The sequence below is a fragment of the Mus caroli genome, chromosome 18, assembly GCF_900094665.2.
Source record: "Mus caroli chromosome 18, CAROLI_EIJ_v1.1, whole genome shotgun sequence".
Lineage (NCBI taxonomy): Eukaryota > Metazoa > Chordata > Mammalia > Rodentia > Muridae > Mus > Mus caroli.
Genome location: NC_034587.1, coordinates 54,156,936 through 54,183,452, shown reverse-complemented (window position 1 = coordinate 54,183,452; position 26,517 = coordinate 54,156,936). Strand labels below are relative to the sequence as shown.

Sequence of the window (26,517 nt, the reverse complement as noted above, 5' to 3'; positions counted from 1 at the left end):
AAGGCAGGTTCCAACAGTAGGCGTGGCAGGACGAATGAGCACGTAGCTCCACCCTTGAGCAAGCAGGTTCCAGGCTGGGGGAAGGGAGGCCACAGCGTTCCATGTCCCCGCTTTCTAGGGAAGAGGGATCATTCTCTCCATCCCATTCAGGTAGGGTCTCAGAGTCTAGCTGTGTTGCCTAGGCTGGCCTTGAACTCATAGTGGGCCTGGTAATCACTATAAGTCATAACTGGCCTTCCTGGTCCCTCAGATTTCTTATGTGAACCACTGCACTTTCTCCTTGGTGAGCTTTTAGGTTGAAATTCGTTGTTGTACTTTGAACTTCATGTAACTCAATATCCACACCTTTCCCTGGATGTGAGTGTTGGGACCTTATTTCTGCCAAGAAGCCTTCTTCCCTCTTCCTATATCTTCATAAATCCCTCCAATGTTAACTTTGACTATTGCTTTTTATTCTTTTCTCTTCTCTGATGAGATATTTTCAAATTACCTTTCAGAATTCACATGTCATTTTTTTTTTTTCTGCTTGATCAAGTCTGGTGGTTTTTATTCTATACTTTCATCTCAGGTTTAGAAATTTTGCTTATATTTGAAATTTTCTACCTTTTTATTGAACTTTTTTTTGTTAATTTATTTTGTGATGTCCTTGACTTGTTTGTATGGTCTTGTAGCATTGGTCATCCTTAAACATCATCATTTTTTAAATTCTTTGTTCAGCAAGCCATAGATACACAATTCCTTATGACTGGTTACTGGAATATTATGTTGGTTCTTTAGTAATAGCAGTTTGTATTCTTGCTTTTCTCCTTTGAAAGTCTTTTCTCACTGCATTTGTGACTGAAGAAGAGGTCACCTTGTCCAGCTTTTACTGTCTTCAGAAGAGACAGCATTCACTAAACAACCCAGTGGAAGACTCCGGGGATCTTTTTCTCAAGCTTTCTTCTGGATGAGCCTGCTCCACACCTCTTGTCTCCCTCGGGGCTAGTTCCTAAAACCCTATGTTCTCTCTTGGTTTTACAAAACCTGGCTGCATACCGGGAGCCTCCCACTTGTTTTCCCAAGGCAGGTGCCCTGAAATACTCAAGTAAAGCCAGCTGTGCACACTTGTGTTTACACTGATATTGATGTCTGCAGGTGCGTGCTCAGGGAAACAGCTGATGGGTGAGTCTGAGGCATGAAGGTCATACCCACAGGGCCGGTTGGAAGCATAAAGAGTTGCTCTCAGGGCCTTCCTGTGGAGTCTGCAGGGCACTCAGTAGAGCCTGTGCCTCTCTTCCTGCTTCAGCCAATTGCAGGACTTGAGGCATAACCAAAATGTTTGGGTGGGATAAGGAAAACATGGACTGGTTACTCACTCAGTGTACTCTCACTTTCTGCATGGAACACTGGCTAGGGATGGGTGTCTTGTGCTTTGCTTTTTTAGTGTTTCAGGGCTGAGAGGCATTTTCCTTCTGCAAGGCATTCTTCAGCTTCATTGTCTCTGGAACAGGTAGTGTTGTCTGTGGGTAGCTGTGCAATACTCAGCCCTTCTGCAGAAGACGATTATAGGAAGTTTCTGTTTCGCCATCTTGCCATCACTTCCAACTTATAAATACAAAGGATCAGACTTTGTGCTTGACTGAAAGACTACATGGGGATGATTGCTGAAGTGACCCAGACTCCTTATCTTTATTCTGGGAAACTGGTTGAATGAAAGAACCATTATGAAACACCTCGGAGTACCCTTAGTAAACCAGCAGAGATAATCTTCACTCACAAAGCTTGTATCAAGTCTCACTATGTTCCAGGCATCATTCTATCTGCTGATGATGCAGCTAGGAAAAAGAATTTTCTCTTTCCCTTGGGCATGCGGGTGTAACAGTTCAAACAAGTGCAAGGTATGTATGTAATGGACGTGGGAGCAAAGTCTGTAAAAGGTAGCAGAGTATTAACACGAGTGAGGGAACTGCTAATCTCATTAGTAGACAGAAAGGGTAGAGTCAAAAGCTGAACGAGTAGCTCTAGAGCTGTGCTTATAGGGCTGGAATCCTAGCCAGTGACATAACGTTTGCACATTAGTTCCCTCATCCTGAAGTGATTATAAGGCCAACATATAGAGCAGACAAGGCTACATGAACCACACAATTTTGTACTCATCTTGAAAACCTTTCCTGGTTCCCTTGCAACTAGAAGGGGACCATGTATCACAAAACGGACCATAAAATGTGGCCAAAGTGTTGTGATACCAGTTATAGCCTCCACCTTAGAACATCATGTGGTCATCTACATACTTGGTCCTCTCTTTACCAAAGGCTGATGTCTTAGTCACTGTTCTGTTGCTATGAAGAGACACCATGCCCAAGGCAACTCTTGTAAAAGAAAGTGTTTAACTGGGGGCTTTCCCACAGCTTCGGAGGGTTAGGTTATTATCATCAGAGGGGAAGAGTAATGGCAATAAGGCAGGCAGTCAGGCAGGCAGCACACATGGTATTAGAGAAGTAGATGAGAGCCACATCCTGATCCAAAGGCAGCAGGCAAGAGAGACAGAGAGACTGGACCTATGGTGGACTTTTGAAACCTCAAAGCTGACCCCCAATGACGCATCTCCTCCCAAAAGGCCATACCTCCTAATTCTTCCCAAGCTGTTCCACTAACTACAGACCAAGCATTCAAATACATGAGCCTATGGGGACCAATCTCATTGAAACCACCACACCTGAGCTGTTTCAATCACATTGTGAAAGGCTCTTAGATGCCTGCATCCATAAGCGGCCCGAGGGAGCGAGCGTTCCTGAATGGGAAAACAAAGCAACAGTCTCACAGCAACTCTGAAACTCCTTTGGTGCACGAGTCAGCCTATCCTGATGAATGAATACACCTTAACCTCAGAGGCTGAGTGGAGACATCCTGCCGGAAAAGATCACGGAACTCTCTCAATAACCTATGGCCATTGTTGTACCCATAGCCGTGATACAAAGAAGTGAACAACGCATACAGGTAGAATGAAAGGGGATTTGCTGAGCAGATAGCTGGAAACTGGAGTGACAATAGCAGGAGTAGGAGTTTTGAGCAGAGTAGAGGGAAGAACAGCAAAGAAGGGAGGCCAGCCAGGTGCTGTGGGGATCATAGTACTAGGCAGGCTGGGGAAGGAGGGGAATCATGCATTGAAAGCCACCATGGTCTCCATAGCAACATCCTATCTAAAACTGAGTTTTAAGAGAAGAATGGGAAGTGGGGATATAGCTCAGTTGGGAGAGTACTTGCCTAGCACTAACAAAGCTCCAGGTCTAGACCCCAGCCATGGAGAAACTGGGCACACAGCTGTCAACCTCAGCATTCAAGGGCATACAGGCAAAAGGGTCAGAAGCTCATGGGCATCCTTACCTATGTGGTACATTCAAGGCCAGCCTGGGCTATGTGAGATCCTGTGTGAAAAGCAGAAACTGAAAAGAAAAAAGAAAGAAGAGGAAGGAAGGGAAGGAGGGGGAAGGAAAGGGAAGGAAATGGGGGAGAGGAGGAAGGGTCATATAGGGAACAACAACAAAAGAGTCAAATAGGGGCCACTCAGCAGCCAACTATGCTGCTAAGAGCAGGGTGGCTCCTGCCGCCAGCTGCTCACAGCTCCCTGCTGTTTCTCTCCAGTCCATTCCAGATCCAGGTGGAGAAACATGAGTCCCTCGTTTGTTATAAGCGGATGAAAGCTCCTTCCTGGACACTTGTTTTTACTACTCAAAATGTGTTTCTTTCAGCACCTTCCGGTCACAGGAACAGTCTTAGGAAGGGAAGGGAGCCGAGATCTCCATAGGAGCTGACGAACAAAGAACAGAGCTCCCTTTGTGCCTTGGACCTGGGAGGGAACAAAGAACAAATGTGCAGGGCTCTCCCGTGGGCCACTCTGAGCAGCAGACACCTCCCTGGTCCTAGAGATGGTACCCATGGCTAAGCAATAGTTTTCCTGAGCGGTTTTGAGGGATGCTCTAGCCTTGACCTCCTCATTATTATCATGAAGACAGTCCAGAGGCTGTCTGGAGTGAGTGGGTGGGGGTGGGAGCTTGGGAGGGGGCAGAGGTAGAGTTCAAGAACTTCTCACTAGCTCTGCCAGGCTTACTAATCTTTGCCAAGGCAGCTTTAAGTCCTGACTCTGTGAGATAGTTAAGTCTTGCTTATGAGATAAAACAAAAATGCATCCCCAACTGGAATGGACCCAATTGATCTCATTTATGATACAATCTTATCAATAATGATAGTAGTAGTAGTAATAGTAATAATAATGATGCCACATATCTGATAACCCAGTTGTTGGTATTTCCAGGCCAAAAAAAGCACTCATTCCCCCAAAATGGGAAGTGACTAAAACAAGAAAAAGCTGACCACAGTCAGAAAAATAAGATGCAGATACATTGAGATTTACAAGATCTTTCCAGTGGTGAAGTCTTGTTCCAGAAATTCTGTCCAAGGGTCCCCTGCCACCTACAGGCCATGAAACTTTCTTTCCCAGACAGTCACCCAAACAGCAGGCATTGGGGACCCATGCTTCCAGTGAACTAGTATAGTCCCAACCTGAGAAGGAAATCATATCTACTTATATGTGCATGTAATCAAAACCCACTTGTCTATGGCTTCAGAAAGACACAGCCAATCAGCCTAGGCTAACCAAGGGTTAGGACTGAGCCTATAAAGAGACCTAGTCATTCCATCAGGCTTCCAGAGAAGCCCATGGTCCAACTGTCTGTTGACAGCCTGGTTTTTTAAAAGTACATTTCACAACTGCTGGTAAAGATACATTTTTGTCCTATTAAACAAACACCGGGAGATAAGAAACCAGCGCAGGAGGAAATGTCAACTGCAAATGGAGCTATCTCTTTAAGATAGGCCATTGTGCTATCTGGAGAATTGGCTAAAAAGCCTACTCAGGTCACCTCCCACAGTGCTGGACAGATGAAAAGATGCTATGGAGACCTCGAGTTCCTTTGAAATGGCCACTATGTAAATATCTAGAAGCCATTCATTCCCCCTCCACTGGCATAACGTCTTTGGAGAGTTTTCTTTTTTATTTCATTATTTTTTTAATTTTTTCTCACTTCCTTCATTCTGTGTTGCCTATTGCCTGACTTTGTTTTATTTCATCTCTTCTTCTTGAGTCAAAGAAAAAAAAAAGAGGGAAAGGAAAGTAACATTTATTAAGCGCCCACTTCTGAGTCGAGGGTTTTCCAAGTATTATTTACTCATTCCTTCCATTGATTTAATCTGAAAAAGAATCTTGGCATTCTCCCAATGGAAGCATTTTTAATAATTTTTTTATAAGTAGCAAGAGCAATTTATTAAGTACGCTATTTTTAGGACATCAAAGTCCTCAAATATGTCCAATATATTAAAATCTGACCTCCCTGTGTGCTCTAGAGGACACACGGTTTCTGTCTTTAATCCACACAAACAAATCTTAGATATATCCGTTTCTTTTCATCCTGAGACATGGATGCTAGGTTTTGTAGGCGGGCCTTTCCCATCTCCAAGGCTTTGACTGCCTAAGTGCCAGGTGCAGCTATCGTCAGCTATAGCGGAAGAAAAGGCATCCCAGCATCCTTCCAAAGGACATTCTGAATTCCCTAACTAATGGTTCCTTGGTCACTTCCTTACCACCCTCCTTCTGCATAGCTCAGATCTTCCTGGCTGTAGACTTGCACTGGGATGCTGTTACACAGATATACTCTGATCCCCTCAGTCCCCTGGTCCTTTTAATCTCCACAGAGAGAATCCAGACAGGATTTAGGCAGAATAATGTAAAAGATAGGCAGGGTATATTACAGAGAAAAGGGGGGAAAGCACCCCAGAGGGGTAATTGTGGCAATGGCCGAGGGGATCACTACAAAGGAAAGTACTATGACATGACAAGACTTGACAATGGCCAGAGAAAGCACTGCACAGGGTACTGTCTTAAGAGATAAGAATGGATAATGGCCAAAGAAACCATTGTGCCAACTCACATGCCTTGGTAGGCTTTTTACTATCTCTTAAAGTCCTGGAACAGACAGCCTTCCTGGGGAGTGTTTTCCTGTCTAGGTAGTAGACAGGCTCATTTGAATGAACTCTTATGTGAGGGACATAAAAGGCTTTATCAGCCAGAAAGCTTCCTGCTAAATAGTAATCCTATGCTCTTTGTGGGTGCAGTTTAATATGTCCTGTCTCTACCCTAGGCCAAAGACATGGCTCAGACACTATTCTTTTGACCAGTAGTCAAGATTCCTGAAGATTCAGTTCCTGGGTTTGCAATATGCTGATTATGAAGGGGGGGGTGTCCTTCCCTGAGTCTCTCCCTTCTAGACAACAATATCTGGATAGTTCCATGGCAACTATAGCTGAGGAACTAAGTAAGGAAATGTCCTCTCACTGCTCAGTATTTTTCCAAGGACGGCATAGCTCCTTCCATTTAAACATCTGTAGAATGAGACAGCTGCTCCAATGCAAACAGGTCAGATTTATTTAGAAGATGCAGTAGCTCATCTTGGTGGTTAATTTAACACACCTGGGAAGAAGCCTCGACTGAAAAATTGCCTCGATCAGACTGGCCGGTAGACAGGTCTATGGGACATATTCTTGATGGCTAATTGACGTAAGAGAGAGCAGCCCACTGTGGGTGGCTCTGTCCCCAGAAAGTCAGGCTTGGGCTGTATAAGAACAGGAGCCTGAGAGTGAGCCAGTGAGCAATGTTCCTCTGTGACGTTTTACTTCAAGTTCCTGCCTTGGCCTTCCTCAATGATAGACAATAACCCATAAGTAAAATAAATCCTTTCCTCCCCAAGTTGTTTTGGGTCAACGACATTTGTCATAGTGATAGAAAACAGACTGTGACATAAGCTTATGAGCAATAGGAGACATCTCTTGTTGGACCCATTTCCCAGTCCTTCCTACAGGGGCAGTCTATGAGAGGATCCAATGTTGCCTGCAGGCTTGCATGTAAAGAAGATGAGTTTCTGCTGAGTGGTCCCATAGCTAACCTCAGAGTCTATTGTCCCTGTCTCCCAGGTCTACCGGGCCTCACCTGCTGGCTCATGAGAAGCACAACTCCTGCCTCTTGTGCTCTTGATGCTGCACAGCAGTAAGAGGAAAGGGCTACTACATCCTGTATCTATGATGAGGTAGCTGGGGCACAGAGAGCTTTTGGAACATCTTCAGATCACACAACTAGTGAACCATGGAGCCGGGAAATGGACACCTGGGTAATGGAGAGTCTCTAACTCTCCCTGGACCCTGTGGTTTGACTACAATTCCCATGTGCCCATCAGGGTGTAGTGCTGAAAGTCTGACCCCACAACCTTGTGTTCCAAGCCATAATGTTCCGGAGATGGTGACGAGGGTAACCCTAAGTGTCTGTCTACGTAGACTCTACTAACTACCAAAAGAGATTCTAGATGTTTATTTGTTTACCTATTTTACAGATTAAACTAGGACCCGGGTATTGATAAACATGAGAAAGGTGGTCTTGGATTGCTGATTCAGCTTCCCTGGGTCTTTTGATACGGTCATGTTTGTTAAGAGCTTCTCTGGGGAAGATAGAACATTTTAAACTTCCTAAATGTGCTTAGCCAGGCACCCTTTATGTAGAAAGAAGCATAAGTCCGTTGTTTCGTCAGGAATCCTCTGTGAGAGCTCTTTGGTTGGTAACCCAAATGAACACATTTTTCCCCAGGCTATGCCAGTAAATCATTTTGCCTGATTTTGCATCACTGTTCTAGAAAGAAGCAGAAGTTCTGGGAATTAAGCTCAAAGAAGAGAGGAGAAGGTGGGCTTCCTCGTGGAAAAGGTCAGCCTCTCCCAAGCTCAGGCTTCCAATCTGCAACATGGATATAATGCTATGCCCTAGCAGAGCTGCATCAGAAACAATGACGTTGGTTGCAATAACGGCCATGTGCACTGCCAGTGACTGTCATTTTCTGTTCTGTTACCGCTTACAGTGAGCATTGTGACCTTGGAATATAGACAGAAGTGGGAGAGTTGCCTTTTTTTAAAAGTCATCTCCCTTTGAAATGGTTCAGGTGAGGGTGCCTATATATTTCATGTGCATCTGGTGCCCTCTAGTGACAGCATGCAGGGTAGCAATCGTCATTAAATGAAGCCATCCTTATTCCTACCAGCCTGAGGAGAGATTACAGATGGTGGGCAGGGGCAGGGGGCAGGTGTTGGAACCCCCTTCTGAATGTGGCTTGCATCCTGGAGTTTACAGGTTAGGGGTTGCCATGTTTTCGAAGTTTCGCTTTTCTTTAAAAGGAAGGGGACTTTCTTGATGGTGTCTCTGAGCTCCCTGGCTTAGAGCTGAGGGTTTCCAGGCTGCCTGAGGCAACTCAGATATGCTCCCAGAATCATCCAGGCCTCTCAACTCTTGGATACCAGACGTGAAAGAGCAGTTCTCCAACATCCCGCAATGCCATCCAGAACAGAACATGTACCCTTTGTGAGCCCAGGCCCTTTCAGGTCAGCCAAGAACAAAGAGTATCAGCACAGAAGCAGTCTCCACAGAGAACACCGTGGAAGTTTCTCAGCACTCCTTCCTCAGCCTGTGGCTGCACCTGTGTTGATGACCGCTGTCACCATCCTCAGGCAGAGGCCGTGATGTCCTCCCTGTTCCTTCTCTCCGTGGGTGATTACCACCAAGCTGTCTTCCATGTGTCTGTCTAGACACCATGGCTCCCATCTATCTTAGCAAGAAGTGCTGGGGCAATGGTGGCTCAGGACCTGTGGGAGTGGTCCACCAAGGACTAAGTCCAACAGGGCACCCATGACACTACCTGGATGGCCAGGAACCAGAGGCTAGATAGCCCAGAGACATAGATAGAACTTAACATCACTGGTTTAAGAGAGAGAGAGAGAGACAGAGAGACAGAGAGAGAGACAGAGAGAGAGAGACAGACAGACAGAGAGAGAGAGAGAGAGAGAGAGAGAGAGAGAGAGAGAGAGAGAGAGAGAAGAGTCAATGAAAGGATTCCTAGTGATATTCTGCTATGCTGCTACACTCATAGATCAGTGCCCTTCCCAATCATCATCAGAGAGACTTCATCTAGCAACTGATGAGAGCAGATAGATGCCTAGGACCATAGCCAAATATTAGACAGGGCTTAGGGGAATCCCTTGGAAAAGGGAGAGGAAGAATTGTAGGAGCCAGAGGGCTAAGGAGCACTATGAGATGACAGCCCACAGAATCAGCCTAGTAGGGGTCCTAGGGACTCACGGAGACTGAAGCAACAGTCACGGAGACAGTGTGGGGCTGAGCTCAATCCTCTGCATATGTTATGGTTGTGTAGTTCAGTGTTCTTGTGAGACTCCCAACAGTGGGAGTGGAGCTGTCTCTGACTCTTCTGCCAGTTTTTAGGACCCCTTTCCTCCTAGCCGTTTGCCTAATCCAGCCTTGATATGAGGGTTCGTGCTTAGTCTTATTTTAACTTGTTATGGTATGTTCGGTTGATATCTCTGGGAGGTTTGTCTGTTCTTTTCTGAAGGGAAATGACGTGAACCTGGGGAAGAGGGAAGGTGAGGGAGGGTCTGGGAGAAGAGGGAGCTGCAAGTGAGATGTAATGTATGAGAGAGGGAGGAAAAGAAAGGGATATTTTAAAAGGTACATAGTCAGTACTTTACTTCAAAAACAAATTAAAAGTAAGAAATTCCCTTTATGGATAGAGATGAGGGCTTGTGTCCACTTCCCCTCTCAGTCCTGGGACCCCATCTGGCTAGGACCAGTGTAGGTCCTGTGCATGCTACGAGTCTCTGTGTGCACATGTGCATCAGCCCTGCTGTGCCTAGAAGAGCCTGTTTCCTTGCTATCTTCTATCCCCACTGGCTCTTAGGATCTTCCTGCCTCTTTAGGAGTGGGGTTTGATAGAGACCCCCTATTTAGGACTGAGTTTTCCAAGGCCTCCCACTCTCTGCAAATTGTCCAGCTGTGGGTCTCTGTATTTGTTCCTATCTGTTGCAAGATGTTTCCTTCTCTGCCGATAGCTGAGCAAGACACTGGTCTATGAGAATTGCAGAATGTCCTTAGGAGTCATTGTACTACCACATTCCACTAGCAGAACAGTGGTATTTGGTTTTCTGCACGCCCATGGTCTGTTTAGTCTTAGGTTCTTGACCATCTGAGTAGTGTCAGGCATAGGTCCATCTCATGGAGTGGGCCTTAAATCCATCCAGGTATTGGTTGGTTACTCCCACATTTGTGCCACTGTTGTTCCAGCATATCACATAGGCAGGTCACCATTGCAGATTGAAGAGCTTGCATCTGGGTTGGTGTTCACCTTTCTCCTTTGGTAGCACGTGCAGAGCGCCTTCCAGTACCACAAATACTATTAAGTAGGAGTGGAGGCTCTAGGCAGGCACCAGATCAACTTCTCTGTGTTCAATGAGTTAGGTAGGTCTTCAGGAATAGAGCCTTACCATCGGTTTGTAAAGAGCAACCAATAGCTTTGCTAATAGCCTGTACTGTATGGTTTTCCCAGGACCTCTTCTGCCAGTGATTCAAACGGATTCCTGACAGTGGATGTTACTTTGGCTGCTGGGAGATGTCTAGTTGGGGTTTGATTTCTCCTGTTATTCGGTGATTCCACGTAGATTTCTTTCATATATGTATATATTTCAAGAAGTTTCTACTGACCCAGAAGCTATCTTCAACTGATAACTGTTCACAATGGAAAATTTAGTTTTCTGCAATGAAGTTTCACTAGTGATACAAGCCACACATAAGGGTAGGTCCTAACCAGCAGTAGATGGCCAACGCAAAACAAACTCAATGGTATTTTCAGAAGTTTTTTCGTCTCATAATGCTTTGTCTGGGGTTTTTTTTTTGTTTTTTTTTTTTTAATTTGCAGGTCTTTGTGTGTGTATGTTTGTGTGTGTGTGTGTCTGCTTCTTGTGATTTTGCTCTGGCTCTATTTTTGTTTGTTTTTTTCTATTGGTTTTTGTTGTTTTAGATGTTTGTGCAAGCAGCAGCAAGTTTATTTATTTATTTTTGATAAGGAAATAACAAAGGAATGGTGCCAAGTGAGGTACAACTGAAACATTTGCATATGGAAACTGTCCTCAAAACATCAGATTGCTGTCACAATTACTGATTGTCAACTTAAAAAAAAAAAAAAGAAATCTAAGTTTGCCAAAAATAAAAAAATGTATTCCTTGGGAAATTTCTGAATGGTAATTTTAGTCCAAAACCATAATACTGAGGGTAAAAGTGTCCCCTTGGCTAAGACCAAGGTAGTATTGTCAAGTATATGTGATGCTATATATATATTCCACTTTGGATTCCTATTTTGCAAAATGCAAAGAAAGTGCAAACAGCCCTACTGCATCGTTTTTGGAAGTGTGTCTTCCAGTGTAATGTTTCCAATACAGCATCAGAAACATGTAAGTGTGTGTGTGTGTGTGTGTGTGTATACACACGAGCCGATATGACCAGGGTTGACTCACATTAGATGTTTGTTTTTCGTGTGTGTGTGTGTGTGTGTGTGTGTGTGTGAGAGAGAGAGTGAGTGGGGAGGTGGGAGGATCTAGGAGTTAGGGAGGGGGAAACTGTGATCAGAATACACTGTATGAAAAAACTCTATTATCAGTAAAAATTAAAGTTATATAAAAATTTTACTTCAAAATACTTCTTGATGTCACTGGAGACCATCCAGTTTTGAACTCAAATGTGGTGCTTCAATATAAACTTATTTTATGGTTTCTCAAACTGCAGAGCAAAGTATCCAAATGTTGTAAGCAGTTTCCCACAAGCAGTGAATCTTCCAACAGCTCTTTCAAACAAAAATGAGATCTGTGGGTGAACAATGCGTGGCCCTAAACACAAGTAATAAAATTAGAAACTCAGGGAAGCGAAGCCCCGCTGTTGTTTGAATTGTTCCATCCCACATGTATTTGTGAGTTATTAGGTGTCCACAACTCTTAAGGAAATATCCAGAACACTGTGGAAAATGAGTTTACTTGGTAAGTAACATTGTGAGAAAAAGGCTTAGTGTACATTTCAGTCACTTTATATGAAAATGGGATAAGAAAATCAGAGGTCACAGTAGCGTGACAGTGTTCAAGTTCCCTTCTGATGCTGACCTGGAAACACTGCTTGCCCCCGAGGTCTGTCTCCCTTACCTGGCAGATGAACACCCAGCTAAGATTCTCCCCTTCTGAGGCTTTCTCTTCATTCACTGATTGGTTCTTTAGCTGTACAGCCTTTTACTTTTATGAGGTCCCAGTGTCCACTGTCAGCCTCAGTTCTCAGGCAAATGGCGTCCTAATCAGAAAGTCCTACAGCTGAGCCCTCTGGGGGTGGGGGTGGGGGGGACTGCTATGTTTTCTAAGAGTTTCAGTGTTTCCGGTTTCCCAGGAACACCAAACTCCTAAAATGAGCTCACGTGACACCTTACCACTCCCTTCACCTACAGCTTTGACCTCCTTGATGCTGTCTGCCTGTCATCGACCGGGTATTTAATATGCCTATGAAAAATATTGCGGACACTGGGCAAAACAAAAACAACAAAACAAACAAGTGACCCCCCAAAATAAATTATGTGTCATGTCTTCTGGCAAGATCCCCCACTGGTCTCTGACCCAGCTTTTCTATCCCTACCTGGACAAGCCAAAACATTTGCTTCTGGTAAACACAGTAAAGACCAGGCTTTCACAGAAGGATGTCGAAAAGTTTTTACAAAACTCTGTTACCATAACAACACTTAAAAACAGTCCACACAACACCTGGGAATATTTACAGCAGAGCTCAGACGACTGAGATGTCCTTGGGTCAGTAAATGGAAAATCAACCTTTGGTACATCCAGATAGTATTACTTTTCAGAGTTAAATAGTATGAAAATGCACGCAGGTGACCTTAAATAAGTGTCACTTAGAGCAGCAGCCAATCCAAACAGTGCCACAGATTTCAACTATGACATCCCTGCTAAAAAGGAAAAACCGCTCCAGAGACAGCAAGATTGGTGCTTGCCTGTGGGTAAGAGGCCTGGGCTAGACAGGCAAAGCACTGGATTTTCAGAGCAGTAAGTGTCATACATTTACTTAGCCTGACGAGTCTAAATGTAAATTATGGGTGATGATACTGCCAGTGACCTTCGTGAACTGTGTGAACTGCCCCGGCAATGGATGCTGGCTATGGTTAAGGATAAATACTTGTAATGCCGGGTGAAATTCAAAACCTTTGTCCTTTTCGCCCCAATTCATATTGCTGACCCTAAAACAACTCCTAAAACAACGATAAGAGGGAAAAAAGGGCAGGTCCGAATGGAAAGTGGAAGCCACGCCAGGCATCAGAGTTCCCTCCAGGAGTCCCTGACTTCCCACCATTGCCTTTATCTCATGGGACCTCTTTCCTTTGAACTGAGGTCTCCTGCCACCATGTTGGAACCTGGTACACCTAGATGTTACAATTCTCCAGAAAAAAGTCCGATACTTTGTGGCAGGTGGTAACCAATTTAGACCCCCCCTCGCCCCCAAAGAGTATGTAGTTTTCTGATATGCTAATGCAAATTAGCATTTAAATCACGGCACACCTTTGAGAAATAAGTCAAAGTATTTATTTATGACATATTTACATACTTACAAAATTGATTTTTATCCAATACATCATTCTATGCAATATCACAAAATGAATACAATATCCTAGGAAAAAAAATCTACACTTAATAATTTATGTTTAACACAGCAACTTTTACATCAGATTACCAATTTGGCTTCACAAATTACACAGTCCTATTTCATTTTCCTTTTTTTTTTTTTTTTTTTTTTTTTGCCAAATAAGTGTAAACTAAAGGGCAAAGTGAAGTAATTTAGTTGACCCTGAGTAAGAGCTAATTTGCATAATTCAGAATAGATGTACATTAGGTGCCTTCATTTGTTTTCCTACATACCCACACTTACCTCTAGCTAAAGACTGAGGAAAAAAAATAATGATGAGCGAATCAGGCAAGTCCCAGCTCCTCACACTTTTCCAACTTCAGAAGTGTGTGGCAGTACGGAGCTCTGGGCTTTAGTAGAGCGCTTGCCTCGGGTAAATGAGATGCTCAGCTCCAGGTCCAGCATTATTACCAACAAAGCAAGCCAGAGCAGAAACAAGATGAGCAAAAAAACTGAACAGGAGGACCTTGGAACTGAACAGTCAAACAACCCTGTGAGAGATAGATGTTAAATCATTTTTCCCGTTTTATTTTCCAACTGAGAAAAATAAATTAAAATAAGATTCCAATAATCTGGAACTCAAAAACAGCAACAACAACAACAAACTTCACAAAAGATGCTAGCACCAACCATGGCAAGGGTGACAAATGGTTACATGATTTTTTTTCCTGAAAGGCTTGAAAAAGGCAACAGCCACCACAAAGTCTCTAAAACTGTCAGTGTGGACGCTACACAGAGACACGTAGGAAGAGAAAAGTATACAGAACAGAAGGGCTGGGGAGGGAACCATGATGTTGGGCTGGCCAGGCCTAAACGCCACCACACAGACTCCTGGGCGAGCTACAGGAGGGACAATCAGCACTCGCTGTTCTTCTGGTTTAGCACAACCTGAGGGTGACAGACAGAGGCTAGGGAAGAAATGCCTGTGCCACTGTCAGCCCTGCTCTGACAACTTCCCATCCTGGGCCGGAGGAAACTGTCTCAAGAGAGATCAGACTGGATCAAATATTTCTCTCTTCCATCCACCCTTCACTCTTGCTTCTCCCCATCCCACAGAAGGCAGACTAGGTAACGACAATTATTCGGTTTCAAACGAGCCATCGCATAAGTCGGCCACTGTTATTTGAGGGTTCGAGGAAGACGATCACCCCATGAGATGTCAGTGACCTCCTGTGCATCTACTAGGATGGCCTCTAAAATGGTCACTGAGCTAGTATGGACTCAGTTACACAAGAAAGAGAATAGCAGGGGACCCTTCGGGATTTGCAAAACCTGCCTTCAGAGAACAGGAAACACCGTCTTCCAGACAATGCCCCATCAGATACTGTTACACGGGGACAGTTTTTAATCCCCCTATCGTGTGATTGCCTGCGTGCGTGTGTGCATGCATGCTTGTGTTCTAGAGACTGATGGAGGGACCAGACTTTAGCTGGGGTTCTGTCACAGAGCTACATCCCCAGACCCAAATTGCAAAGCCAGAGCACAGCAAACAAGCGGTAGAGAAAGGTCCCCGTTTCTTATGCATCAAGAAGCCACCAGAAGTCCTGAGACCACGTTTCCCTGGGCCAGGTCCATGCACCGCAAGAGCCACAGCAATGCACCCTTCCTACCTCACCAAGCAACACACACAGTGCTTGAAGATCAGCGCGTACCCACCTCAAAAGTAAAACTTCTCCTTCTGTAAAAGGAGCAGAAGTGATGTAATTACCGAAAAGCAGGCAGGCACACTGCACAAGCCAGGACAGGGAAGAGCGAGTGCAAAGACTTCTAAGGCTAACATCTCCAGAACTGCATCAACATCAAAAAGAAAGTTAAATTACATTTACATATCAAATTGTCATCAGGAAGATATCTGAATTGCCTATATAGAGAGCTCAACTGAGTAAGAAAAAAATTACTAAATTTTGACTTGTAAATTTCCCAAATGTTAAAATACAGTATGTCTGGAAGAAAACATAAACAACATCGAATATAAAAATCATCCCGTTGAAAACATCGGTAAGAAATAAAAGGCAGAGAGGCACAGTTAGGAATGTCAGACTGTGCTTAAGGCAGACAAGATATAGCCTTAAATCTACACATCTCAGCCAAACAACATGCCAGCACGGATGGGCTTACATCCCCCCGGCCCCCAATGCACACAGCTGGGGAGTTACTGGCAGCCGGTGGCTTCTGAGAGAGGGACAGTCAAGTTTCTTTCAGGGTGTCACCTCTTGTTGGTCAACTGGACACAGCCTCACACCTATTTGAATAACACAAATTGCACTTGGTGGGCTGGGGAAAGGAAGACAGGAACGGGAACACATAGTAGGGATGGAAGAGTTAAGGGATGGGTGGGAGGTAAATGTTACCCGAACACATTGATGAAATTCTCAAATAATAAAAAAGATGTAGCTTTTGTTGAAGAAAATCCGTACTGTCTCAAAAGAAGGGATCCCTCTTACAGTGCAGAGGATGTAGGAACAGCTGTAGTGAGAGCTGACTTATGGAAGTGCTAACGCCATTATATAAAAGTAACATGGGGGAGGGGGGATGTGCTGGAGAGATGTGTCAGTGGGCAAGAACATGGACAGCTCTTCTAGAGGAGTCAAGTTCCTTCCCAGCACCCACAGGGCAGCTCACAACCATCTGTGACTTCAGTTCCAGAGCTCTGCTGCCCTCTCCTGGCCTCCTTGGGCACTGTACACACATGCACAGGCAAGCAAACACCAATGTGCAAAAATAAACAAAATAAAAACGCAAATACATTTCTGATCTAAGATATACTTGATCTGCCCTTCAGTTTTTAGATAGCTATGAAAAAAAATAAAACATTATTTTCTGATGTTCATAATATAAATCTGTAAAATAGCAAAATTTAAAACAAAAAAGAAGCAAGTATAACTTCCAAACTATACATGTACATAATGACAAAAAAATATCCATTCTGTTAATTTGGCCCATATTCTGTAAAACACATCAAATTGTGCACCCCGACCCAGCAAGCACGTAAGGTCCACTGCTGAGCATGTCTGAGGTCAGTCGTGTGCACACACAGAAACAAGCACTCACGAGATAGTGACCACACACAGACCTCATTACATATTAAGAACCCAGAAGATCCAAGAACAAATCATCCATTATGTGAACGCAGATCTCCACTTTATAAATTTGGTATACTGAATTGTGCTGCAAATATATTTGTGTATGTCTTTTGAGAACCAGGATGTATGAAATTATGACAGTAAAAAGAGGATCTATTTCTTTTGCTTTACTGGAATGAAATTGTGCCTTTATTTAAAAAAAAGACTTTTTCTTTTAAAAGGACTGCAGCCTACAGGAAAATCGTAAAAAATGTTGGATTCACGGAAGCCACTCAGGTTCCTCTGCATGGAGCCCAAGGTGACGATGGCAGGTCTCCGTGTCCCAGCACTGCTCTCACATGGGCCTGGGTGGCAGCCGCTGCTTATACATGCCCGCCACGGCCTTGGCTGCACTGTAGATCATCTGTCGGCGAGACATGCCAGTGAAAGCCAGGTGCCAATCAGTCCGGCTGACATTGAGCAAGCTCTTTTCCAGGACTTCCCCCACTGTCACCAAAAGGCCTGACCACCTCAGATTGTAGTCCTGGGGAGTCAGGCTTTGCGCCTATGGAAAAAGAGAACTGTGTTACTTGTCATACACTGACACAGCACTGGAACACACCATGTTAGAAATGATAGCTCCAAGTCTCAACCCAGCTTATTGCTAATATAGGTTATGACAAACCCTCTAAAACTCAGCTCTGCTGCCACCAACTGTATAAAGTGACACGGGTCAGAAGACCTAAGCAACACTGTACACACCTGTTAATAATAGCCATCACTTTCTGTCCAAATATAACCAGTCCCTCACGTACTTCATCCTTTTAGTGGTGCTGAGGAGGAAGAAGTGGGCAGAGCGCACGTCCAGGCTTGAAAGAACTCCACTGCTCACAACACACACTGAGGGCTTAAACTCCAGTTCTACATCCAGGGCCACTTCATGTTAGTAACATGTTTGTCTAAAATGATATTCTTATAGTCACCAAGTTGCAAGCAGAGAGACCGCACATTACGTTTCTGGCCCATTTAAGGAAGACTGTATTTAGTGTGTGGACCGTGTCCGCAGAACTGACTAATGTGCCAATAAGTCAGTAGCTGTTCCCAAACAGCACCCAGGCTAGGCCAGCACCCACCAGCACTGGCACTCACCACTACTGACCCAGCCTGTACCTGCTTCCATGAAAGTCATCTGTGCATACACAGCAGTGAAAGGCAAATGGAGTCTATAGTGTTCAGTAGCCGGGGTTTTGTTGAGATTGCTAAGCACAATGCAGAGAACATCTGCAGAATGGCTCTGCACTGTGTACAGATCCCCAGCTAGCTGCTTTGCAATCACAGGGGGCGGGGCTGGGGGTGGGGGCTTTCTTTTCCCCTCAAAAAACTAATTTCTTAGGCTCAATTTAGTTACCGTAAGACAACTAAATTGAAAGCACCACAGCCTATTCCAAGACAAATAGTCAAGAGTTATATCACACAGCTTCCGAGCAACCCTGACAGAAACAGTGCAGCACTCCGTGCTATAAGCACTGCAGTGGGCTTCAAAGAGACATCCATCCGGGTCTTCAAAGGCCCTGGGTCTGCCTCTCACACACCACAGGAGTCTCCTGGGGATGCTGAAGTGCAGTCCTGACTCAGGTCAGCAGAGGGGGCTTGGAAGCTTTGACTTATTTATTTTTAGTCAAATTTGTAGGTGACACTTGTGAAGCAGGTCAAAGATGATATTTCTGAGTGATCTGATTTGTCAAGAGAGACCCAGAGCAGCTGGGCTCTTCGGGGAAGAGAAAGAAGCATAAATTACAAGATGACGACACGTACTGACAGCTACAGTTTGTTGAAGAAATGATTTCCACGACCTTAAACTATGAACCTGTGACCAGGCACAGACATAGGACATTTCGGGACAGATCGGGAAGCCACTGAAGAGTCCTTTACAAGTGTGCAAAGGATGCTGAAGGGTAGCTCTTTACAGCTGTTGGCTTCTGGGGGATGGAGGGGGGGCGGGGATCAGTTATCTTTAAAGAGCAAGTCACTGAGAGTTGGACCATGCTGCAGTGAGTATATAGACAACACAAATCAGACTTGGTCTATTGTTTTCCTTTCTTTTCATTTTCTTTTGTTAGGGAGGCTATAAGGATGGGAGGGTGGACCCTGGAGGAATGGGTAGCCAGTGTGATCAGAGTACAGTGTGTGAAATTCCCAAATAATCAATAAAATATTATGTTTGAAAAAAAAGCAAAGAAATGTAAACAGCTAGGAACAAAAGATATTTCAATGCACATAACTATTTATCCTGGGAATTCTGAAACTATACAATAAAAATTAAACAGAACAAAATGCAAATTCCACAGTTTAAATAACACTTTTCAGTTAACTGTGCTCAGGGCTTGCTGAGTAACTACCCAGCACCCACCTCCCCATCTGCACATACTCTAAAGCACGTGAATCCTCCTGCTAAGGGGCCGGCACCAACCAAATGTGCTGACACTTAGCAGTGAGTTAGTGCTTTGGACACGTGTGTGAGTGTGAGCCGATTTGACTGTTTGAGCAGCATGTCCAACTAGCCCTAAAAGAGATAATTAAAAATGCTCAGGCATCTAGCACAGGTGCCAAGAAAGCTTTTCTGAAAGAAGCAGAATGGTCAAGACTTTAGATTTGGAGGGCAGTATTCACCACTACTACTCCATTTTGTTCTTTCAGTACAAGAACAACTATCTATAAACAGTTTGTAAGTAGATCGGCAGGTATGTGCAGGAAATACATAAAAACAGGCAGTGGGCCAGAGCTGCCATGGGTCACTGTGTGCTGACCCCTGCTCTACCTCTCCGTCTACCATGCGGTGATGGGAGCCATTACAACTCTCACAGTCCTCCTGATGCTTCAGCAATAGACTGAAGATTGGCTTTGACCATCCGGCACACACTTACACTCTCTATCCTGATTAGCTAGGACGATGTGACTACAGGCGTGCTACTTCTAGCAAACGCCTTAGCTCTGCTGAAACCCTGTCTTCTATAGTCGGCTCATGTCACTACCCACACAGCTGCTCTGTGAGCTCCTCTCCAGCTCTTGAGACAGGACACAGTGTTCTGAGGTGTTCTGGCCTAAGTAGGGTTACCTATGATTTCCATAGCTGCTGTGAGCAGGGTATGTGAGGTCTTACAGAGGCCCTGTACAATGTTCTGCCTGTGTCACTGACTCTCTGAGCTCCATTTGCTCTTTAGTGTCTGCAGATCTCGATCACAATTAGCCAGTGATTTACTGCAGGGTGGCAGCTTTCCCTGTCGTGCCTCAGGAAGTAATTAGGCTAAGTCACATCAAACAGGGCAGGGACTCCTCGACTATTAAAGACAGCAATTTTATATGGCTCCATCTAATACTTCTGTTTACACTGTTTTACAACAGTGGTAAAACTTACTTCTTCCTAGAAAACCTGTAACTCTTTGTCCACTCTAGGTTTTATTAGCATAACAATGTGCACAGCATCAGCTTACAAGCCTCTACCCTCCCAGCTCTCACTCCAAGCATCTTTCTACACTGCCAAACATCTGGAAGGACCACCAGCTGCTTTTAGCAACTTTATAGCCATAGTTGTACACACACACTTTCTCAGAGAATACTAATGGTCCTCCCAGTCTACAATGCCTATACACATCAAATGATCTTAAAAAGGAGCAGCTCCCAGTACAGAGATCTCAATGACTGACACTTTCCATTCTGTTCATTATCGAATCACGAGAACATTTACAGAAGGTACAAAATACAATCCACTTAGAAAATGTCTGTGGCTACATGATTAGGTCCATTTTTCAGCCAGCAAATCTAAAGACAAATTCCTATCAACTCCACATTTTTTTTTTTTTTTTTTTTTTGGTTTTTTTGAGACAGGATTTCTCTGTATAGCCCTGGCTGTCCTGGAACTCACTTTGTAGACCAGGCTGGCCTCGAACTCAGAAATTCTCCTGCCTCTGCCTCCCACCTGCCCGGCTCAACTCCACTTTTTTAAATTTAATTTTTATCTTATGCGCAGTTATTTTATCTGCCTGCATGTTGCTGCACCACACGAGCACTGAGTGCATTGAATACCCTGGAACTGGAGTTACTGTCATGTGGGAGCAGCCAACGGTTACTAGCTGTGGCAGGATTTTCCCTGTCCAATTACATTAAAATATTAGTGCAGCAGGGGGCCTGTGATTGGACAGGGAAAAGGGAGGCGGAGCAAAGAGCTGTAGGGACAGAGAACAACTCAGAGGAGGGAAGAAGAGAAGGAAAGATGGAGGCAGATGGACAGGAAGAAGATTCTGATCCCACGTGGTTTTACTTAGCCACAGGTAGTTATGAATATCATATGAGGATAGAATAATTGGGCTAACTTGTCTGATCTAAATGGGCAGCATATATCACTATCAATTGGTTCTGAAATTATTGTATTGGCATCTGTGACTTGAGAATTTATTGATATATAAATCTGACTTGTTAATTATAAGTTTCTAGGGTTTGTTTCTTCAGGGTTGTTGTGGCGGCTGTCCCCTGGGTGGATGGTCATTGTGTGGGGCTGGTGTGGCAGCGAAGGGAACTTGGTAGCTCCTGGCCACACACCACCCCCAATCCCACCCCAAGGGTTGTCAGGAAGAGAGTGGCTGGATGGAGCATGGGAACTTGGCAGTTTCTTTTAAATATTTCCCCCAACAATTAACTGCTAAGCCACCTCTCCACCCTCATCTAAATTTTGTTTGTTATTTTGATTTTTTTGAGACAAGGTCTCTCACTGTGTAACTCTGACTGGCCTGGAACTAGCTCTGAAGACTAGGCTGGCCTTGAGCTCACAGAGACTGACCTGCATCGGCCTCCCAAGTGCTGGAATTATAAGGCATGCGCCACCCCACCTGGCTTCCATATAGCTTTTAAATACTGACATGTTACTGAAATGAACAACTAAGAAAGAATACTACATCAAAGAGAAGGGAAAGAGACAAAATAGTGGGGATACAGCTAAATTGATGAAATGACTGTCCTGTAAGACAAGGACCCAGCACCCACATAAGAAAGAGGAAGAGGAAGAGGAAGAGGAAGAGGAAGAGGAAGAGGAAGAGGAAGAGGAAGAGGAAGAGAAAGAGAAAGAGAAAGAGAAAGAGAAAGAGAAAGAGAAAGAGAAAGAGAAAGAGAAAGAGAAAGAGAAAGAGAAAAAGAAAAAGAAAAGCAGTGTGGACGGTGCTGAGAGGGGCGCCAGACTATCCTCTGGTTTCCATACACACACACATCCCCACCTGCATCCGTACATGAGCACACTGCTGACGAAGAAAGAGAAAGGAACACATGACACGGATATAAAGGCTGATTTCCCTCTGACTTCAAGGCCATGAGTATAACCATGAAAAGTGGAAAGTAACAAAATGGGACAATCAGGATACCGACAAGCAAAAGGGGACGACGGAGTCAAGGGCGTAATCCTCATTATAAACACAGAGCTCAAGAAAAGGCGGAGAAGACCAACCTGCTGCACAAACTCCAAAGGCACGGGCGTGGCTTGGGTAAAGGCTTCCAGGCGGATGCCGTGCACAGGATCTTCAACCACCAGGCAGCCGATGTCAAACCACCTGCAACAGAAACACTGCTTACCTGCTGCATGGAACGAGAGTTAAGTGACGAAGAGGAAAAGCAAGTCCTACCTACCTGCTATTCTTGTCAAAGGCTCACAGTTCTCAGAGAGAAAAAAAAAAAAAAAGGTTTCTAGTTTGCAAACGGTCAATCCGTAAATACGAAGGTAAAATTACTCCATTGTCTTAATTCCAAGAAGAGAAAGGAAAAAAGTAGCAAAAGGGAAAGGTGAAGTTACTGAGCATGGGAAATTTTCTTCCTATCAAATATGCAGTTGATCAAACTCATACTTATTTGAACATGTAAAGAGTTGCTTGTGGATAATTTTTTTTCTTGGCTTTTCGAGACAGAGTTTCTCTGTAAGCCCTGGCTGTCCTGGAACTCACTCTGTAGACCAGGCTGGCCTCAAACTCAGAAATCTGCCTGTCTCTGTCTTCCGAGTGCTGAGCTTAAAGGCGTGCGCCACCACGGCTGGCTTGTGGATAATATTTTTAAGTGATACTTGCTAAACTAATCTGTATTGTAATCTGTATTACCAATTCTCACCAGCAGGCAGCCATCTAACAACGTTACTACTAAATTGAAAATAAGTTCACTCAGGAAATTAGCATGTGTTTGGTCCTAGTGAACACAATCCCTTCGAATTATGTGTTCCAAGCTACCCTCCAGGAGTTGGCCTTTAAAAATGCACTCCTGAAATCAAGGTACTGCTCCCACTAAAGATACTGACTGGAGATTATAAAAGCCAAGGCATCATAAACACACTTAGGACAACTGGGGCAACACTGGAATTCTAGCACCAGAATGATTAAGCAACTCTGAAACAAATGTAAGCAGTAAGGGACTATGGACAAGGCTATCAACGTCTCTGTCTTTTAAAGAATAAGCACCTTTAATAAGCACAAAGAACTACAAAATTAATAAGGAGATATACAGATATTTAAAAAACAGTAAGGCAGAAAACAGCATAATAAGCAACTGTGGAATATTAAAATGGTCCTTTGCAAAAATGTCTCAGCATTCATACCTTTAAAAATGTTTTAACTTATGAACACAGAATAATATTTATTCTACTTGACTACTAATCAAATTTTCATTATTTTATTTTGACTATGTTTCTTGGTCAAGGAAACGTATGTAGCCAAGCTCACCTAAACCTTGTTTTGCCTCGTTCTGCAGGCTCTGGGCTCAGAGTTCATCAGAGAATGCCAGGCAGGGCACCTTTGCATTCTGAGGAGCTGTCACCCAGGCACCAGCACACATCAGAACTCCACAGCAACCTCTGCTCTGGAGAGCCCCACCTCCAGCCGACCTGGAACCTGCTTTCCCAGTCCCTCCTCTGTAACCCTGCAATCACAATTACTGCTGCGTGCCCAACGCCCATCGTTTCAGTCCCTGGATCTGCTGGCTATGAGGACTTTCAAGTTTCCCTCTCCTTCATAAAGTCCTTCAACAGGATTACAACTGTGGATGGGAGGGAAGACCCGAAGCTGACCACGTTTGATCACATCTTCCCGTTCTGTATATTAAGGCAAGATTTGAGAAACAAGGGCTGTGGCTCAAGGCAGACACATTTCACATAGAGAAAAAGTTCACACTAGACTCAGAAGCCACAGAGGGACTGCCTGGCATCACCAATCAATTCCCAACAGAGGAGTGCACTTAACACATTATGAGAACATATGTGTACACTCAGTAACAATCCAAGACGAATACCAAAATCTAGATCTGTTCGTCTCAGAATACTTACACTGGCATTATTCTGATGTGGAAGAAGGCTAATTTTTCCAACTTGGCATGGACGAATAACAATACTTGAAAAGCACTAAGTAGGTTCTACTACCACCATGACATTATAAATGTGAGTAGAATTCAACAAAATATGGTTCTTTATTATAAAATAACTCAGAATACCCAAAAAGGTCTTCCATCTAAAAAAAAAAATCTATTAAAAACATAAAGATATAAAGCCCTCAAAAGCAAAGCTAACTTTGATTTCTAAGGGGCTTTTTAAAGCAAACCACATAATACTATGTAACTCCAACCTGTTATCTACCATCAAGTCTTGCCCACCATGTCTGCCACTACGGTGTGTCACCACAGGAAGTGGTGTGCTTACCCGCAGTGCTCAATTACACCCAAGCCAATGTGCACTAGGTCTTGGTATCACGTGGTTGTAAGCAGTCTTAGAAAGCAGGCCTGGCTCTGCACTGCCCAGTCACAGAAGCAGAGTGAGAACACAAGTGTCAGCTAAGCTCAGCAGTCCACCCTCCGAGTAGACTTCCCTCTCGGGCTTTGAAAAAAGTCAGCTCAGGGTGAAGGAACTCCACACACCACTGCGTTGACTCCCCGGGAACCCCGCACCGCTTACTTGTCAGGCAGCAGCTCAGCAATGAAGTTTTCTACAGACACCGCTGTCTGTTTCTCGTGGATCGCTCCCGACCTCCGCAGGCTGTCGATGCGTTCCTGGGCGCCCTAGGCAACAGCAGCACAAGTTGGAAACCAGTTTTTACAGATATTAATATTAAACATACTAATAGTTACATAATACATGCACATATTTAACTTACACACTGTAATGTTCAAACAATACAAAGGTAGAGAGTAACGCTCCCAACCTGGGTGGAGACCCCTTTAGGGTCCAACAACTGTCACAGGGGTGACCTAAGACCACTGAAAACCCAGATATGTACATTATGGTTCACAACAGCATCACGCTTACAGTTATGGAGTAACAAAGAATACAATATATGGCTGTGGATCACCACAACACGAGGAACTGTATTCAAGGGTCACAGCACTGGGAAGGTTGAGAACCACTGGTATAGAGTAAAAATGTCCGACGGAATAATGAAATTCCCTTGATACTGTTTACGGTACACTTTCCAAATTATCTCCTCATGAATTACTGTGTTGTTTGCGTTTAATGTAATGGACTATTTTAAAATTATAACTTCTAATTGAGTATTCATATGAGAAAGCCATATTTTTAAATGTCCATTTAGTAAGAGATCATCTTCCAAAGTAAAATCGTCTCAGCCCTGGCATCTGCTTGGTCATTTGCTCTTGATTTGGTTCTGTGATCACACCTATACTCAAGATGTGCTTCCCCAGTTTTTCTAATTCCCTTTTAAATACACATGCAGAGACATAAAGACTAATAAAAAATAAACATTTACATGTGGATGTGGTACACTGAAGCTGACTCAGCAAAATCATTGCCATTCATGAATCCAAACTGGTTTTGAGAAAACTGAACAAATTACTCAAAGCTAAGAATATATATTGGAGAAGCTAAAGCCAGATTATGAGGGTATGTATATACACATACATGTGTGTGCACACACCACACATACACACAATTAAAAAAAAACTAGCCAAGAATAAGCCTATTTTTAAGAACAGAAGACTTAAGAGAAAGAAAGAAAGAAAGAAAGAAAGAAAGAAAGAAAGAAAGAAAGAAAGAAAGAAAGAGAAAGAAAAGAGGAGGCAGGAAGGGAAGGGTCAAGTGCTTAATTTCTGTTCACACAATGGTTAAGAGACAAACGAGATAGGGAAGAGTCCACTACGTGAGAATGGACTCAGCAGCTCAGACTCCAGTTTGGGAAGAAGACTGAGAATTGGATTCTACAGCAGAGTGGATGCCATCTGTCAATTTTGACCAATTCTATCTCCTACACCCAGCATTAGGCGTGAGCAAACACGACCTCGCCACATGACAAACCAAACAGGAAAAGCCAGTGTATTAACAGTGTAAGTATGGCCTCCCTCATCAATCTCACAACACTGAAACAGGAGGTGGCTGCTGAATCTGAAAGAATACAGATGGTTTCATCCTTTACAATGGACACTGTAAATGTACCTAATTCAGTCCTCCTACACCTGGATTAAAAAGGAGCTGACATTTTATTCAGTAAAAACATATATTTCAGTAAAAACAGCCCATTAGTGGGCTGCTCAGGGCCACCTCTCTGGCCCTCTGGATGTGCCTCTGAGCTATGCCTTACAAAGCATTGCACGTGCTGCGCTTCTAGGAAACACAGCCATGTCTATTTAACTTTACCATGCGACAACACAAGACGTCACACTCCGTGGGATTTAGCTGGTTATACAGACAGTTGGTATCTACTAGAAGGATAATCAGCTTGACAGACGAGTTTTGTTTGTTTATGGATTTCCCAAGACAAAGTGAAAGGGAGCTGCTGCCCGCCCGCCTCTCTTCCACTG

At 44.0% G+C, this 26,517-nt stretch overlaps 1 protein-coding gene across 1 annotated transcript in view; it reads right to left on the bottom strand.

Moving 5' to 3' along the window:
* Positions 1 to 13,721: 13,721 nt before the first annotated feature.
* Prrc1 (proline rich coiled-coil 1) overlaps positions 13,722 to 26,517 on the bottom strand; it is a 40,160-nt gene continuing 27,364 nt past the window's right edge. The window contains exons 7-9 of the mRNA XM_021150371.2: positions 24,662 to 24,765; positions 22,187 to 22,289; positions 13,722 to 17,260 (exon numbers count right to left, since the gene is read on the bottom strand). Of these exons, the coding sequence (XP_021006030.1) occupies positions 17,051 to 17,260; positions 22,187 to 22,289; positions 24,662 to 24,765 (417 nt within the window). The 3' untranslated portion in view covers positions 13,722 to 17,050. The remainder of the gene's footprint in view (positions 17,261 to 22,186; positions 22,290 to 24,661; positions 24,766 to 26,517) is intronic.